This window comes from Phyllostomus discolor, chromosome 1, assembly GCF_004126475.2.
Source record: "Phyllostomus discolor isolate MPI-MPIP mPhyDis1 chromosome 1, mPhyDis1.pri.v3, whole genome shotgun sequence".
Lineage (NCBI taxonomy): Eukaryota > Metazoa > Chordata > Mammalia > Chiroptera > Phyllostomidae > Phyllostomus > Phyllostomus discolor.
Window position 1 is genome coordinate 157,488,970 of NC_040903.2, and position 13,481 is coordinate 157,502,450.

The 13,481-nt window shown below is 39.1% G+C and overlaps 1 protein-coding gene across 4 annotated transcripts in view; it reads left to right on the plus strand.

Annotated features, from left to right (window-relative positions):
* GOLM2 (golgi membrane protein 2) overlaps positions 1 to 13,481 on the plus strand; it is a 111,461-nt gene that overhangs the window by 47,373 nt on the left and 50,607 nt on the right. For all 4 annotated transcript variants that reach the window (XM_028505355.2, XM_036032685.1, XM_036032699.1 and 1 more), the window contains exons 5-6: positions 994 to 1,138; positions 1,459 to 1,539. In XM_028505355.2, coding sequence (XP_028361156.1) covers positions 994 to 1,138; positions 1,459 to 1,539 — 226 coding nt within the window. The remainder of the gene's footprint in view (positions 1 to 993; positions 1,139 to 1,458; positions 1,540 to 13,481) is intronic.

Below are 13,481 nucleotides of genomic sequence, written 5' to 3' on the forward strand. Positions count from 1 at the left end.
TGCTAGAGGATAAATCTGAAAGCAATTTGTAAGCTATGAAGCACACTACAAATGTTTGTTGTTGATTTTATCTGCCAGGTACACTGTATTGTCAAAGCACCTTTTTTCTTTTTCTTTTTTAAAGAGTGTATTTACTTTTAGAGAGGGGGAAGGGAAGGAGAAAGGGAGAGGAACATCCATATGAGAAATATCAATTGGTTGCTTCTCACACCCCCCCTCCCCCAATTTAGGACCTGGCCCACAACTCAAGCATGTGCCCTGACCTGGAATCCAATTGACGACGTTTTGGATATTTTGGCCCATGGGAGAATGCCCAACCCACTGAGCCACACCAGTCAGGACACCTTTTTTCTTTTTATTGTGAAAAATTTTTAAATTTGGCTCATGTAATTCTAGATTTCCTGTAGATTTTTTAGTACTATTTTTTACAACATTGCTTAATGATTACATTGCATAGTGCTTTACCAGTGACAAACCATGTGTAAATGCATTAAATATTAGGTATAAGGACTCATATTGCAACCGAAGCATATCTATTTGGCTCTTTGTCTCTCTCAATTTTCCACTGAGGCAACTCAACCAATACAAAAGAGAAAACTGGCCCACAAGTAGAATTAAGTCAGGTCTAACCATATTCCCACAGCACCCAGGATAATGTCCAACAGTAGACCTCCACAGTAACCTACAGTGCTCAGCAAGACTGTCTTCTTGTAGGACCACTCCCTTAGAATAGTCAAAGAGAAGTACCTCTGTCTAATATTTTAGGCCATTGGTGGTAATTAGAGACTTTTAAAAGGTGTTGGTTATGCTTTGACTTCATATTAAGTATGGACAGAAAATAATATATCCGACATCTCCAGGTGTTTGAAATTTGAACCCATGGCATATGTTTCTGAAAATGAACTATTTTGGAACATTTAGTTAATAGTTGTATCAATGATTTAACATTTTGAACTGAAAAATATTTACTGTTACCAAATCTTTATTTAACAGCAAGAGGCCAACAATTTTGAATTAAAAGGTGGAAGTGAATTGGGTACAAACAATCATGCAGTACCTAAAAATGTTCCACAAGTACCTGAGAATGCTGCAGAGAAGAATGAAGAGCCCTCGAGCAATCATATTCAACAGGGAAAAGGTATTATAATTGTTTGGTTTTGTGTTAACAGGGTAATGACTTTTCTCATTTTGAAGTGAACATCTCCTCCGATCATAGCAAATATTGTTTGATTTTAGTTCAGTTATGATTAGGTGTCTGTATTGTTTCAAATTTATGTCCTTTGATAGAGAAAAAAACAGTAAGTTATTTTAGAGTTACAACCCTATGTCCAAAGCAAGATATAAAGATATTCAGTCGGTGTAGCTTATTGATTTAGAAACTGATTGTTACCTTCCTTCAAAACAATTTCCACTTATATAAGAAAAAATAAAGAATTAAATCTTTTGTTACTTGGGCAGAGCAAATCAAACCAGGTGGTGATGCAGGAATGCCTGGAATAGAAGAGAATGACCTTGCAAAAGTTGAAGACCTTCCAACTGGTAAGTAAAAGTAGAGTACTTAACTAATGTCATCTTACTATTTTTCATGTGACCCTTTTCTCTTTTTGAGTAACACTTTAGGAAAGTCACAGATATCTGTATGATTGATGTTTCCAGTTAATTAACTACCCATTAATTGTCAGAACTTTGTGGATGTAATTTTTATGAAAAATTTTGCTGAAGTGTATATAGTACTTTTTTTGCCTGATAACAGTCAACTATATTTGAACCTTTACTTTTTTGACTCAGAGTTATTGTTCATGACTCTTATGCTGTGTTAGAGCCATTAGTGTTTACTGAAAGTATGAATGGCTTATTTCTTTCATACTAAATGTTCCCAGATTGTTATGTTGTTGGCGTGCTTTAATACGACATAATAATTCCCTTACATAGGGAATTAGGCTTGTCCCTTTCTAGGACTTGACTTGTCCTCTCAGTTAATTATCCCATACTTTAAATAGTTTATTAACTATTTTTTCTTCTATGGTCACTTCTCCTCACTGTATAACTCCTTTTTCATTAATGTTTATTACTCATCCATTTCCATTTGAAGTCTGTCACTGCTGCTTTCCTAACACCATCTAGTCTTTTTCCATGTCTTTGTTTTTCTTGCCATTTCTGTTTCTTAGCTATCGTAAGTATCCCTCCCTGCTGACTCCAATTTATTATGTAAGAAAATCGGAAGTAATGGCTTATCTGTGGTTATTCTTGGCTGTAAAAGCAATCTCAGTGATTACTTCTGTGGTTACAGCTTATTGTATATGACTGAAGTTGCTGAGTGTTTGAGGTTCAAATAAAGTTTAGTTTTTTCATTTGTATTCTTTTGTTATCTCCTCAAATTCTTTCATGCCTATCTTTTGGGTTCTAAGTCACAGTATAGTTCCCTAAAATAAAAGTAAGGACAAGAGCAATAACATGTGTTTAAAAATATGGAGTTAGAGTCAGCATGATTTGTTTTTAAGACAGTGAAGTTATCCAGTGACTCTTAATGTGTGGTGCTTGGACCCCAGTATCAGTATTACCCAGGAACTTGATAGGAATGCAAATTCTTGGACTTCCAGCCAAGATGGAGGCATAGGAAGACACACTGTGCCTCCTCCCACAAACAAAAGAAGGACAACAACAAATTAAAAAAAAAAAAACCAACCAGAGCTGACAGAAAGTTGAACTGTATGGCAGTCTGACAACCAAGGAGCTAAAGAAGAAACATTCATCTAGATTGGTAGGTGGGGCAGAGGCGGGCAGCCAGGCAGAGAGGATTTGTAGTGAGGTGGCAGGATCAGGGTGTGCAAGGTGGCAGCTGGCAGACCGGGCAAGGCAGAAGCTGGCAGACAGGGCAGTCCCACATTAGTGTGCAGATAAACTGAGAGGAACAATTTGGAAGCCAGACAGACCGTGAAACTGAGGGTTCCAGTGCAGGGAAATAAAGCCTCAAAACCTCTGACTGAAAAAACCTGTGGGAGTTGAGGTGGCAGGAGAAACTCCTAGCCTCACAGGAGAGTTCACTGGAGAGACCCAGAGGGTCCTAGAACATACACAAACCCACCCACCCGGGAATCAGCACCAGAAGGGCCCAATTTGCTTGTGGGTAGTGGGGGAAGTGACTGAATGCCAGCCAAGAGCTGAGCAAGCAGCACTGTTCCCTCTCCAACTCCTCCCCCACATGCAGCAGCACAACTAGTGAGGCGGGTTGCCCCACCCTGGTGAACACCTAAGGCTCTGCCCCTTACTATGTAACAGGTACACGGAGACAAAAAAGTACAGCCCAAATGAAAGACCCGATCAGAGCTCCAGAAGAAATACAACTAAGTGATGAAGAGATAGCCAACCAACCAGATGTACATGTCAAAACACTGGTAATCAGGATGGTCACAGAGATGGTTGAGTATGGTCCCAAAATAGAAGAAAAAGTGAAGGCTATGAAAAGTGAAATAAAGGGAACCAACAGTGAAGGGAAGGAAACCGGTACTCCAATCAGTGGTTTGGAGCAGAAGGAAGAAATAAACATTCAACCAGAACAGAATGAAGAAATAAGAATTCAAAAAATGAGGACAGGCTTAGGAACCTCTGGGACAACTTTAAACGTTTCAACATTCGAATCCTAGTGGTACCAGAAGGAGAAGAGGAAGAGCCAGAAACTGAAAACTTCTTTGAACAAATAGTGAAGGAGAACTTCCCCAATCTGGAAAAGGAAATACTTTCAAGAAGTCCAGGAAGCTCAGAGAGTCCCAAAGAAGTTGGACCCAAGGAAGCACACACCAAAGCACATCATAATTACATTACCCAAGATTAAAGAGAAGGAGAGAATCTTAAAAGCAGCAAGAGAAAAGGAGACAGTTACCTACGAAGGAATTCCCATAAGACTTTCAGCTGATTTCTCAAAAGAAACCTTGCAGGCAAGAAGGGGCTGGCAAGAAGTATCCCAAGTCATGAAGGGCAAGGACCTACATCCAAGATTGCTCTATCCAACAAAGCTATCATTTAGAATGGAAGGGCAGATAAAGTGCTTCCCAGATAAGGTCAAGTTAAAGGAGTTCCTCATCACCAAGTCATTATTACATAAAATGTTTAAGGGACTTATGTAAGAAAAAGAAGAAGATCGCAACTATGAACAGTAAAATGACAACAAACTGACAACTATCAACAAGTGAACCTAAAAACAGAAAGTAAAATGAACTAAACAAACAACTAGAACAGGAACAGAATCACAGAAATAGAGATCACATGGAAGGTTATCAGTGGGGGGTCGGTGGAGGGAGGATGGAGGAAAAGGTGCAGGGAATAAGAAGCGTAAATGGTAGTTACCTAAAAAATAGACAGGGGGAGGTTAAGAATAGTATGGGAAATGGAGAAGCCAAAGAACTTACTATATATGACCCATGGGCCTGAACTAAGGTGGGGGAATGATGGTGGGAGTGGGGTACAGGGCAGAGGGGAATAAAGAGGAGAAAAATATGGGACAACTGTAATAGCATAATCAATAAAATGTATTTTAAAAAATTTTAAAATGATAAGAAAAATGGCCCAAGTGAGAGAAAAAGAACTAAACAAACTGGAGGTCAGCAATCTATCCGATGCAGAGTTCAACTGGCTGACCAATTGTTACCTGGGTGATTTGACATTTTGTCAAAAAAACTCTGTATAAGACATGGTACATGAGTGAGCATGTTATGATGAAGCTGCCTGCTATTCACCAGTTGCCCATAGCTGCAGCTTTCTGAATCATGCAAATAGTTTCCACAGGGGAACGTTCAGGCTTAATGCAAAATTTAATGCAGATTCATTGCTGAGCTTACCCAGTCATTTTGACTGCCATGGCCACACAGTGCACATGCCCACTCAGTGGCATCTAGTACCCCCACTGACTAGTACAGTGAAGTCGTCATTGTTCACACATGCATGTTGCGGTCCACTCTCCTTGGCTGCCAGGTTACTATCATTGTGGAAACTGTTCTTATTATAGTAACAAAGGCTGAATTTTTTTGGACTAACCTTATTTATAACAATTGTTAACAAGGCCTTGTGTGCTCATTTTAACAAGTGGATTATCTTCGAGTTTATTTCTGTTGATTACTTTTTTCATTGATTACTTTTTTCTTTGATTATAGGTCAGATCCCCTGCTTCTTTGTATGTCTAGTTATTGTTTTGTGTGCTGTCTGAATCTAATCTAAGGAAATACTGATTTTGTTGTCTTCAACTAAAGGTGTTGAGTTTTGTTCTGGAAGAGAATGGAATTACTTGCAGATCCTCTTCCTTTAGTCAGGCCTGGTTCTGTGCTTAGTTAGGGCAGGTCAGTTTTCATTTTGTTCTAGATATGAGGACAGAGCCCTTAATTCTAGGGTATGATACCTATTTTGTAGCAGGACTTGTAGCATCTCGTCTGAATTCCCAAAATGTGCAGTGAAGATTCTCTACTATGGCTGGGCCAGAGAAATATCGTCTCTGAGTGCTAATGTGACCTCTGTTATTTCTCTTTAGGTCGAAACCCTGCAGCAGGTGCTCTCAGTTAGGCATGTTATATCTGTTCATGTACACAAAGCAAACGTAAGAATGCTACATCAGCCCTGGCTGGTGTAGCTCAGTGGATTGAGCGCACGCCTTCAAACCAAAGGATTGCTGGTTTAGTTCCTAGTCCAGGGTACATGCCTGGGTTGTGGGCCAGGTCCCCAGCGGGGGGGGGGGATGCAACCACACATTGATGTTTCTGTCCCTCTCTTTCTCCTTCCTGTCCGTCTCTAAAAATAAATAAAGAAAATATTTTAAAAAATAATGTTACATCATTATTTTGCATTTAATATTCTTGCTTCAGAATGATTAATATTTTTTATGGCAATTGCTAATCAAAGTTTCATGAACCTTTCCAAATATTACTCAGGATTCCTATGTAAACTATGTAATCAGGAGGCTCAATAAATTGGTTAGGACTGGTAGTTTGGAAACTAGAAAAGTTGGTGTTTGTGCTGCCTGTCACTATGAGAACCAATAAGTAGAGACAAGGATTGAATCTTAGAGATACTTTATTGAGATGCTGGTAATCTGAGAAGACGGTGGATTATGTACCCTTAAAAACCATCTTAACATCACATCTCAAGCCAGCCCTTTTTATAAGGAGAAGAAAAGGCTAGGTAAGGGGTTTGGAATTAAGGGGAAAGGTTAGTTAGATAAAAGTTGCAGTCTGGAGATTGTCCTAGCATCCCAATGATACTTTATCTGGGTCCTGGTTGGCAGATGTTCCCTCCCTGGAGCACAATGGCTCAGATACCATATGATCACAGTCCTCCTGAATTGCTTTTGGGTCTCCTGAAGTCAGGTTCGGTCTGGTCATACATTCCAGTTCCTGGAACAACAGTTTTCTGCATTTATTAATCACTAACCCTATTAACTATAAGCTAAAACTAAAAAAAATTTTTTAGTGTATTTTATTGATTATGCTATTATATTTCTCATCCTCCACCTGGTACATCCCTTCCCTCCAGCCTTCCCCTCCCTTAGTTCATATCTGTGGGTTATACATATAAGTTCTTTGGCTTCTCCATTTCCTGTACTAGTCTTAACATTCTCCTGTCTATTTTCTAGCTACCAATTATGCTTTTTAAACCCTGTACCTTTTCCTCCATTCTCCCCCTTCTCCTTCCCCTTTCCAGCTGATAACCCTCCAAATGATCTCCATGCCTATGATTCTGTTCCTGTTCTGGTTGTTTGTTTTTGTTTTTGTTTTTTAGATTCAGTTGTTGATAGTTGTTTGTTGTCATTTTACTATTCATAGTGTTTTTTTATCTTCTTTTTCTTAAATAAGTCCCTTTACCATGTCATGTAATAATGGCTTGGTGATGATGAATTCCTTTAGCTTCACCTTGTCTGGAAAGCACTTTATCCGTCTTTCCTTTCTAAATGATAGCTTTGCTGGATAGAGTAATTTTGGATGTATGTCCTTGTATTCCATCACTTTGAATACTTCTTGCCAGTCCCTTCTTGCCTGCAGTTTCTTTTGAGAAATTAGCTGACAGTCTTATGGGAACTCCTTTGTAGATAACTCTCTGCTTTTTTCTTGCTGCTTTTAAGATTCTCTCTTTATCTTTAACCTTTGACTTTTTAATTATGATGTGTCTTGGTGTGGTCCTTTTTGTATCCAACTTGTTTGGGACTCTGTGCTTCCTGGACTAGTGTCTCTATGTCCTTTGCCAAATTAGGGAAGTTTTCTTTCATTATTTTTTGAAAGAAGTTTTCAATTTCTTGCTCTTCCTCTTCTCCTTCTGGCACTCCTATGATTCAGATATTGGAATGTTTAAAGTTGTCTCAGAGGTTCCTAAGCCTCTCCTCATTTTTTTGAATTCTTGTTTCTCCTTTCTGTTCCGGTTTATTTCTTCCTTTTGTTCCAAATCATTGATTTGAATCCCAGCTTCCATCCCTTTGCTTTTGGATCCCTGTATATTTTTCTTTACTTCACTTATTGTATCCTTCATTTCTTCCTTTATTTTGTGGCTATACTCAATGAGTTCTGTTAGCATCCTGATCACCAGTGTTTTGAACTCTGCATCTGGTAGCTTGGTTGTCTCTGTTTCATTTAGTTCTTTTTCTGTGATTATGTTCTGTTCTTTCATATGGGTCATATTTCTTCGCCTCCTGAATTTGGTGGCCTCCCTGTGTTTGTTTCTGTGTATTAGGCAGAGGTGATTTTGCTTTCTGTTTTAGTTGTGTGGCCTATGTAGAAAAGGTACCTGTGAATTGTGTGGGGCAGAGTCTTAGGTAATTGCTAGGTTGAGGCAACCTGCTTCACTGCTTTGTGGCTCTATGTTGGTGGGTGCTGCTCAAAATGGGAATGGTGCCATTGCCTGGCTTCTGAAGGCCTGCTCATCCCTCACCCCTCTTCCAGTCACCTCACCCACCTCCTCTATACAAATGGTGCTCTTCTTGTTGCTGCTGTGGTGTTGGTGTACATTCTAAGCCCCCTGCGGGCTCTTTAAGCAGCTAAAATCTGGCAGTTTCTTCTGCCACCTCAAGTCCCATTAGTTTTTACAGCCAGAAGTAATGGGGGTTTATGTTCCCAGTGCTGGAACCCTGGGCAGGACAGTCTGGCCTAGGACTAGGATTGCTCACTCTTTAGGTATTCCTCCCGATATTTATCTAACATATGTGAACGTGGTACCATGCATTCCACTGCCGCAGCTTTTCTGCACCACACTTCCTCTTTGCCTCATTTCCATGATTCTACCCCTCTTACCCTCTGGATAAGTGTGGCTTCTTTAAATCCTTGGTCGTTGGACTTCCATACAGCTTGATTTTCTGATGGTTTTGGGTGTTACTTGCTTTGAGATCTGGTTGTCATTCTTTTTATGGTGCCTGATGAGGCAGAGCATGTCTGACTATGCCTCCATCTTGACTGGAAGTCTAAAGCTAAACATTTTTAACTGTTGAATTCCTCCATCAGTTTTACATTTAAATGTTTTTATTTCTTCAGGCTGCATGTTGAACTCTCTTTATTCTAACAATAAATGCATAACTTTGACAACTCTAAATACTTCAATATATATTTGAAAAGGGGTTCTCAGCCCCAATTCTAGTGTGTGTGTGGCTTCTAGACACTAAGAAGCAATTCTCAGAAGCCAGCTGGGTGTCCAAGAATTCAACTCTATTCTGTCACTGTCTAACCAGAGATAGAATCACTTCCACCTGTGGAGGACTGTCTCACAAGACTGTCCTCTACTTCAGATGCCAGTCATAAGCCCAGGTTGCTACCTGTATTTCTGATCAGAGGTTTCTACCACCCCTTTGCAGTAGGTTAATTTGCAAGAAGAGCACACAGAAGTCAAGAAAAGTCATTTACCACTAGATTGTCAATTTATTACAAAGAGTGTTAAAGGATTCAAATCAACAGCCAGATGGAAAGATATATAGGGTGAGGTCCGGAACAAGGGAGCTTCTATCCTCTTTAAGCTTGGGGCCTGACACAGTGGCACACGTAAGCATTCTAATGCTGCAGTATAGAAGCTGTATGAAAAAGGACTAGCAAGCTGTCCTTTTGGATTTTTATGGAGGCTTCATTACATAGTTATGATTGATTGAGCCATTGGCCATTGGTAATTGATTCAACCTCAGGCCTCTCTCCCCTGCCTGAAATCTGGGTGGGACTGGATGTTCCCATCCTCTAACCACCTGGTTGGCTCCTACTGGCAGCCAGCTCCCATCCTTAGTTGTTTTTCAAAAGTTATTTCATTAACATAACAAAAGATACCTTAGTTACTCTCATCACTTAGGAAATTCCAAGGGTTTAAGAAGCTCTGCCAGAAATAGGACAGAAAACCCTCCAAATATATATATTTCTTATTTTATATCATAATATCATAATATATTGCTATTTGATAGAGTATTAGCAGATATTCTCACAAATCAATCATGCAAGGTAAATGGCATTATCCCTATTTTTCAGTTGAGTACTGAGGCTTCAAAAATTAGGCACTAAATCAAAGTCACACAGTTAATAAATTATAAAGCCATGACTTGAACCCTGATCTATCTAAATCCAAAGGCCATGCTATTTAGTTTTTATTCACTTGGCCGTGCAACAGAACCACATTTGGAGCTTTTGATAAATGCAGATACCATGGTACCATCCCTATATTCAGTGTCTGTCTGGGTTGGTATCTGTAATACTGAAGTGGTGCTATAACAGGGTGCAGCCAAGAGGGGGACTCCAAATAGGGATTTGCAATGGGGTCCAGAACTCAAGGTGTCCAGGAAATATTAGAAAAATATATAGGATATCCTCACCCCTCACAAGGCTGAGCTAGGGGATGGGACACATGGAGCAGGGCCATTGGGAGCTGTGTTATATAGCAACAGCTTTGCAACTAACCTCTGGGATGGTCATTTAACAATCTATAACCTTTACCTGGTTGCATAGATATGTTAAATAGCTGTGGCCATGCTTTGAGCCAGGGGGATGTAAGTGACTTCCACCCAAGATGTAACTGGGAGGCAGCTCCCTCTGGTTACAGTACCTGTGTGAGAGCTTGGAGAAGATTGACTCCATGCCATGGGGTCACACCTGCCCAGACTTACCATGGCAGTCCAGTAAAGCTGAAAGAATATGGGAATGCTGGCAGGTGTAACTGATTGTGGGAGGAGTCGGAAATGGGGCTACAGAGGAATATTGGCAGGGGGATTTAAACCCAGGCGTGGCAGCCATACGGGGGGAGAACCCCGAGGCTTTGGTGAGAGTCAGACCATGCGGCTTTGGGGTGCTCTCTTTTGCCACATGGCGTAGGAAGTAGGAGAAACTTTGCCTGGAAGGAAAGGGGTGAAAGGACTCTTACTGACTGGTAGGCTATGAGAAGGTGCCACATGGCTTTGGATTAACTGGAGATTGTGGTGGCAACACAGCTGATGGTGCCAAGAGCCCAAATCACACACTTCTACTTCTTTTCCTGATATATGGTACCCAAGACTGGGCGGAGGGAGAAGGAAGGACTGTGTGCATCTGTGGGTATTCTAAAGGACTTTAGTATTTTAATGAAGACATTAAGTCATTAGTCTAGGTCTGTATAGCTTTTAAATAAATAATTCCTTTCCTTTTCACCAATCTCTGGCATTGAGAGACGTCTTTCCTCTGTGGCGGGCAAAGTGAACCTAGTACAGGGAGGGAACCCCCAGAGAAAAAAAGGGGGGTCCTTTCAGTAATAGTATATCATATACCTCCCTCCCCAGGTCTGTTCTGTAACAGTGCCAGGGTTGAGGATTATTGCTTATTAGTGCCATACTCCTTCTCCATAGTGACAGGCACTTGATTGTAAAGAGCTGTAAGGTGGGAAACTGGGAGTATGCATGTTTTTAATGTTGTAGCCCAGTCGTTGGAAAGAAAAAGAGAGTGTAAAGCAAGAATGGTTCTTTTTTTTTTTTTTTTTTTTTTTTGGCTCTCAGAGTAGAGGCTTCAACTAAAAGCTAATAGAGATGTGAAGGTGGATTAACTTAAACCTACCAAGTTTTGCAGTATTTGATCCAGTTGTTTCAGAAATGACACTTTAAATTTTTAAGTCAAGTGAGAGGTATGTCTCATCTCTACTATTATGAATTCCAGTTTCCACATCTGTAAAAGGGGATGTCTATCTCAGATAGATTGGAGGGAGACATGAGATTAGTGCCTGCTTCATACTAAGAACTCTCAGATAATGGGACCTACTATTATAATTAGTACTATTATAGCCTCCTTTGGAATTACCAGACATAGTCTCAGTCCTTAGTTCTCTAACCACCTACTCCTAATGTTTTTACTGTTGTGTCTATGCATGGTCTCTTCTTTTAACACTTTCTGCTCGCTGCTTTCTTTGCAGTTTCTCAGATACATTGTGCATCTCCTGTCTCAAGACCTTTGTTTGTATTTGCTGGTTTCAGCCTGAATGTTCTTCCTCTGCGCTTCATTCACACCTCTGCTCAAATGTCCCTTCTCCAAAATGCCTTCCCTGACCAAACTATCTATAATAGTATTGTCCACCACTCTCTATCACATCTCTGTTTTACTTTATGTTTAACACTTTTTACTCTAACATTTATTATCTATTCAATACATACTTTTTTTATTATTACACCCAACAAGAATGTAGTGTCATAGGGCAATAACTTGGTCTGTTTTGTTCACTACTGAATCTCCAGCTTTTTAGAACAGTGCTTAGCATATAGTAGATACTTAAATATTGTTGAGTGATTGAATTTCCATACTGAGAATTCTCTTTTATAAAAAATACAAAAGCCAGGACCAAAGCAGTATAAAAACCATGTGCTCTAGCGGCTTTGTGTCCTGTATGTTGTCTTTATGGTAAATAGAATTTATCATTTTATTTTGGCATTTTGCCTTAATAATGGCTTTATCAGTGATATATCTTTAACAGCCTAGTTATTAATGATATTATCTCATAGCAGCATACTATTGTCTGTTGACTTGTATATTTTTCCTGGCTTTCAATAATCCTCAGAGGAGAGGTCCAGGGTAAAATATATAAAGGTTTAGAGCTGCTTCAATATTATAAATTATTATTTGCAGCCTTTTTAGTGTTTAATTCCCTCCCCCATACTTTTATTGTCTTTGAGCTCATATTTACTGTTCTCTTAATTTGATTAGGAAGTACACACAGCCATTGACCTGATGCTTAGGACTTTCCTGAGAATTTACTCTATCATGTAGGTATAAGAATACTCATCATAAAATTGTTTATAATAACAAATTAAATACCACATAAATGGTATAGGGAGGGTTATATCTATAAAATGTAGTAGTCATTAAAAATAGTAATGATATTGAGCTGTATTTATTAACATACAAATATACCTATGGTTTTTAAATGAGAGAAGCAACTTAGAATAAACAAAGTATAATATAATCTCATTTTTATGTGGAGGAAATGTTGGTTTCTTATACCTGTATAGATAAAAAGTCTGAAGAATTCTACACAAAATTAAAGAGTGAGATTAACATTCTTAGTTTTCTCCAAGTTCACTGGTAGTTTTCCAGATTTTTATTTGATTCAGTACCACTAATTAACTATTAATTCTGACCCCTGGGAAAAACTTCTAACTACCTTGTCTTAGGTATAAATAAATCTACCTTTCCCCTTAGTCCAACAAAAATAAGGCTGAAATTTTTTAAAAGGAGATTGATTTTTCCTAGGAAGATAGATGGATAGCCAACAAACATACGAAAAGGTATTCAACATCAATAGTTATAAGAGAAATGCAAATCAAAACCACAATGAGATGCCATCTCACACCTGTTCCAATGTCTGTTATCAATAAGACAGGAAATAACAAGTGTAGAAGAGGATGTGGAGTAAAGGGAACCCTCACACACTGCTAGTGGGAAGTAAATAGGTGTATCCACTATAGAAAACAGTATGGAGATTCCTCAAAAAATTAAGAATAGAGCTAGTATATGACCCAGCAATCTCTCTTCTGGGTATCTACCCCAAAATTATGAAAACACTTATTTGTAAAAATATATGTACCCATATGTTGACTGCAACATTATTCACAATAGCTAAGACATGGAAACAACATAAGCATTCTTTAAAAATGACTAGATAAAGAATTGTATGTATGGGGGGCCCACTCCCCAAATGGGATTTATTTATAAAAACTTTTATATTTATTCTTACATGTTTAAACTTAAGTCCCATTCAAAGTATTCTCCATTTGAAGGAATACAACCTATTGAGATTTTTTCCTACTAAAAACAGCTTTTGAACTGTCAGTTTTGATGCCTTTTAGTGCTTCTGCTGTTTTTTTTTTGTTTCACCTCTTCCATACTGGCAAAATGATTTTCTTTGAGAACTCTTTTTATTTAGGGAAACAAAGTCATTCGGGGTGAAATTGGGTGAATAGGGAGGGTGGGGCACAGGGGTCATGCTGGTTTTTTTTGTTCAAAAACTGCTGAACACTGAGCAATGTGAGCAGG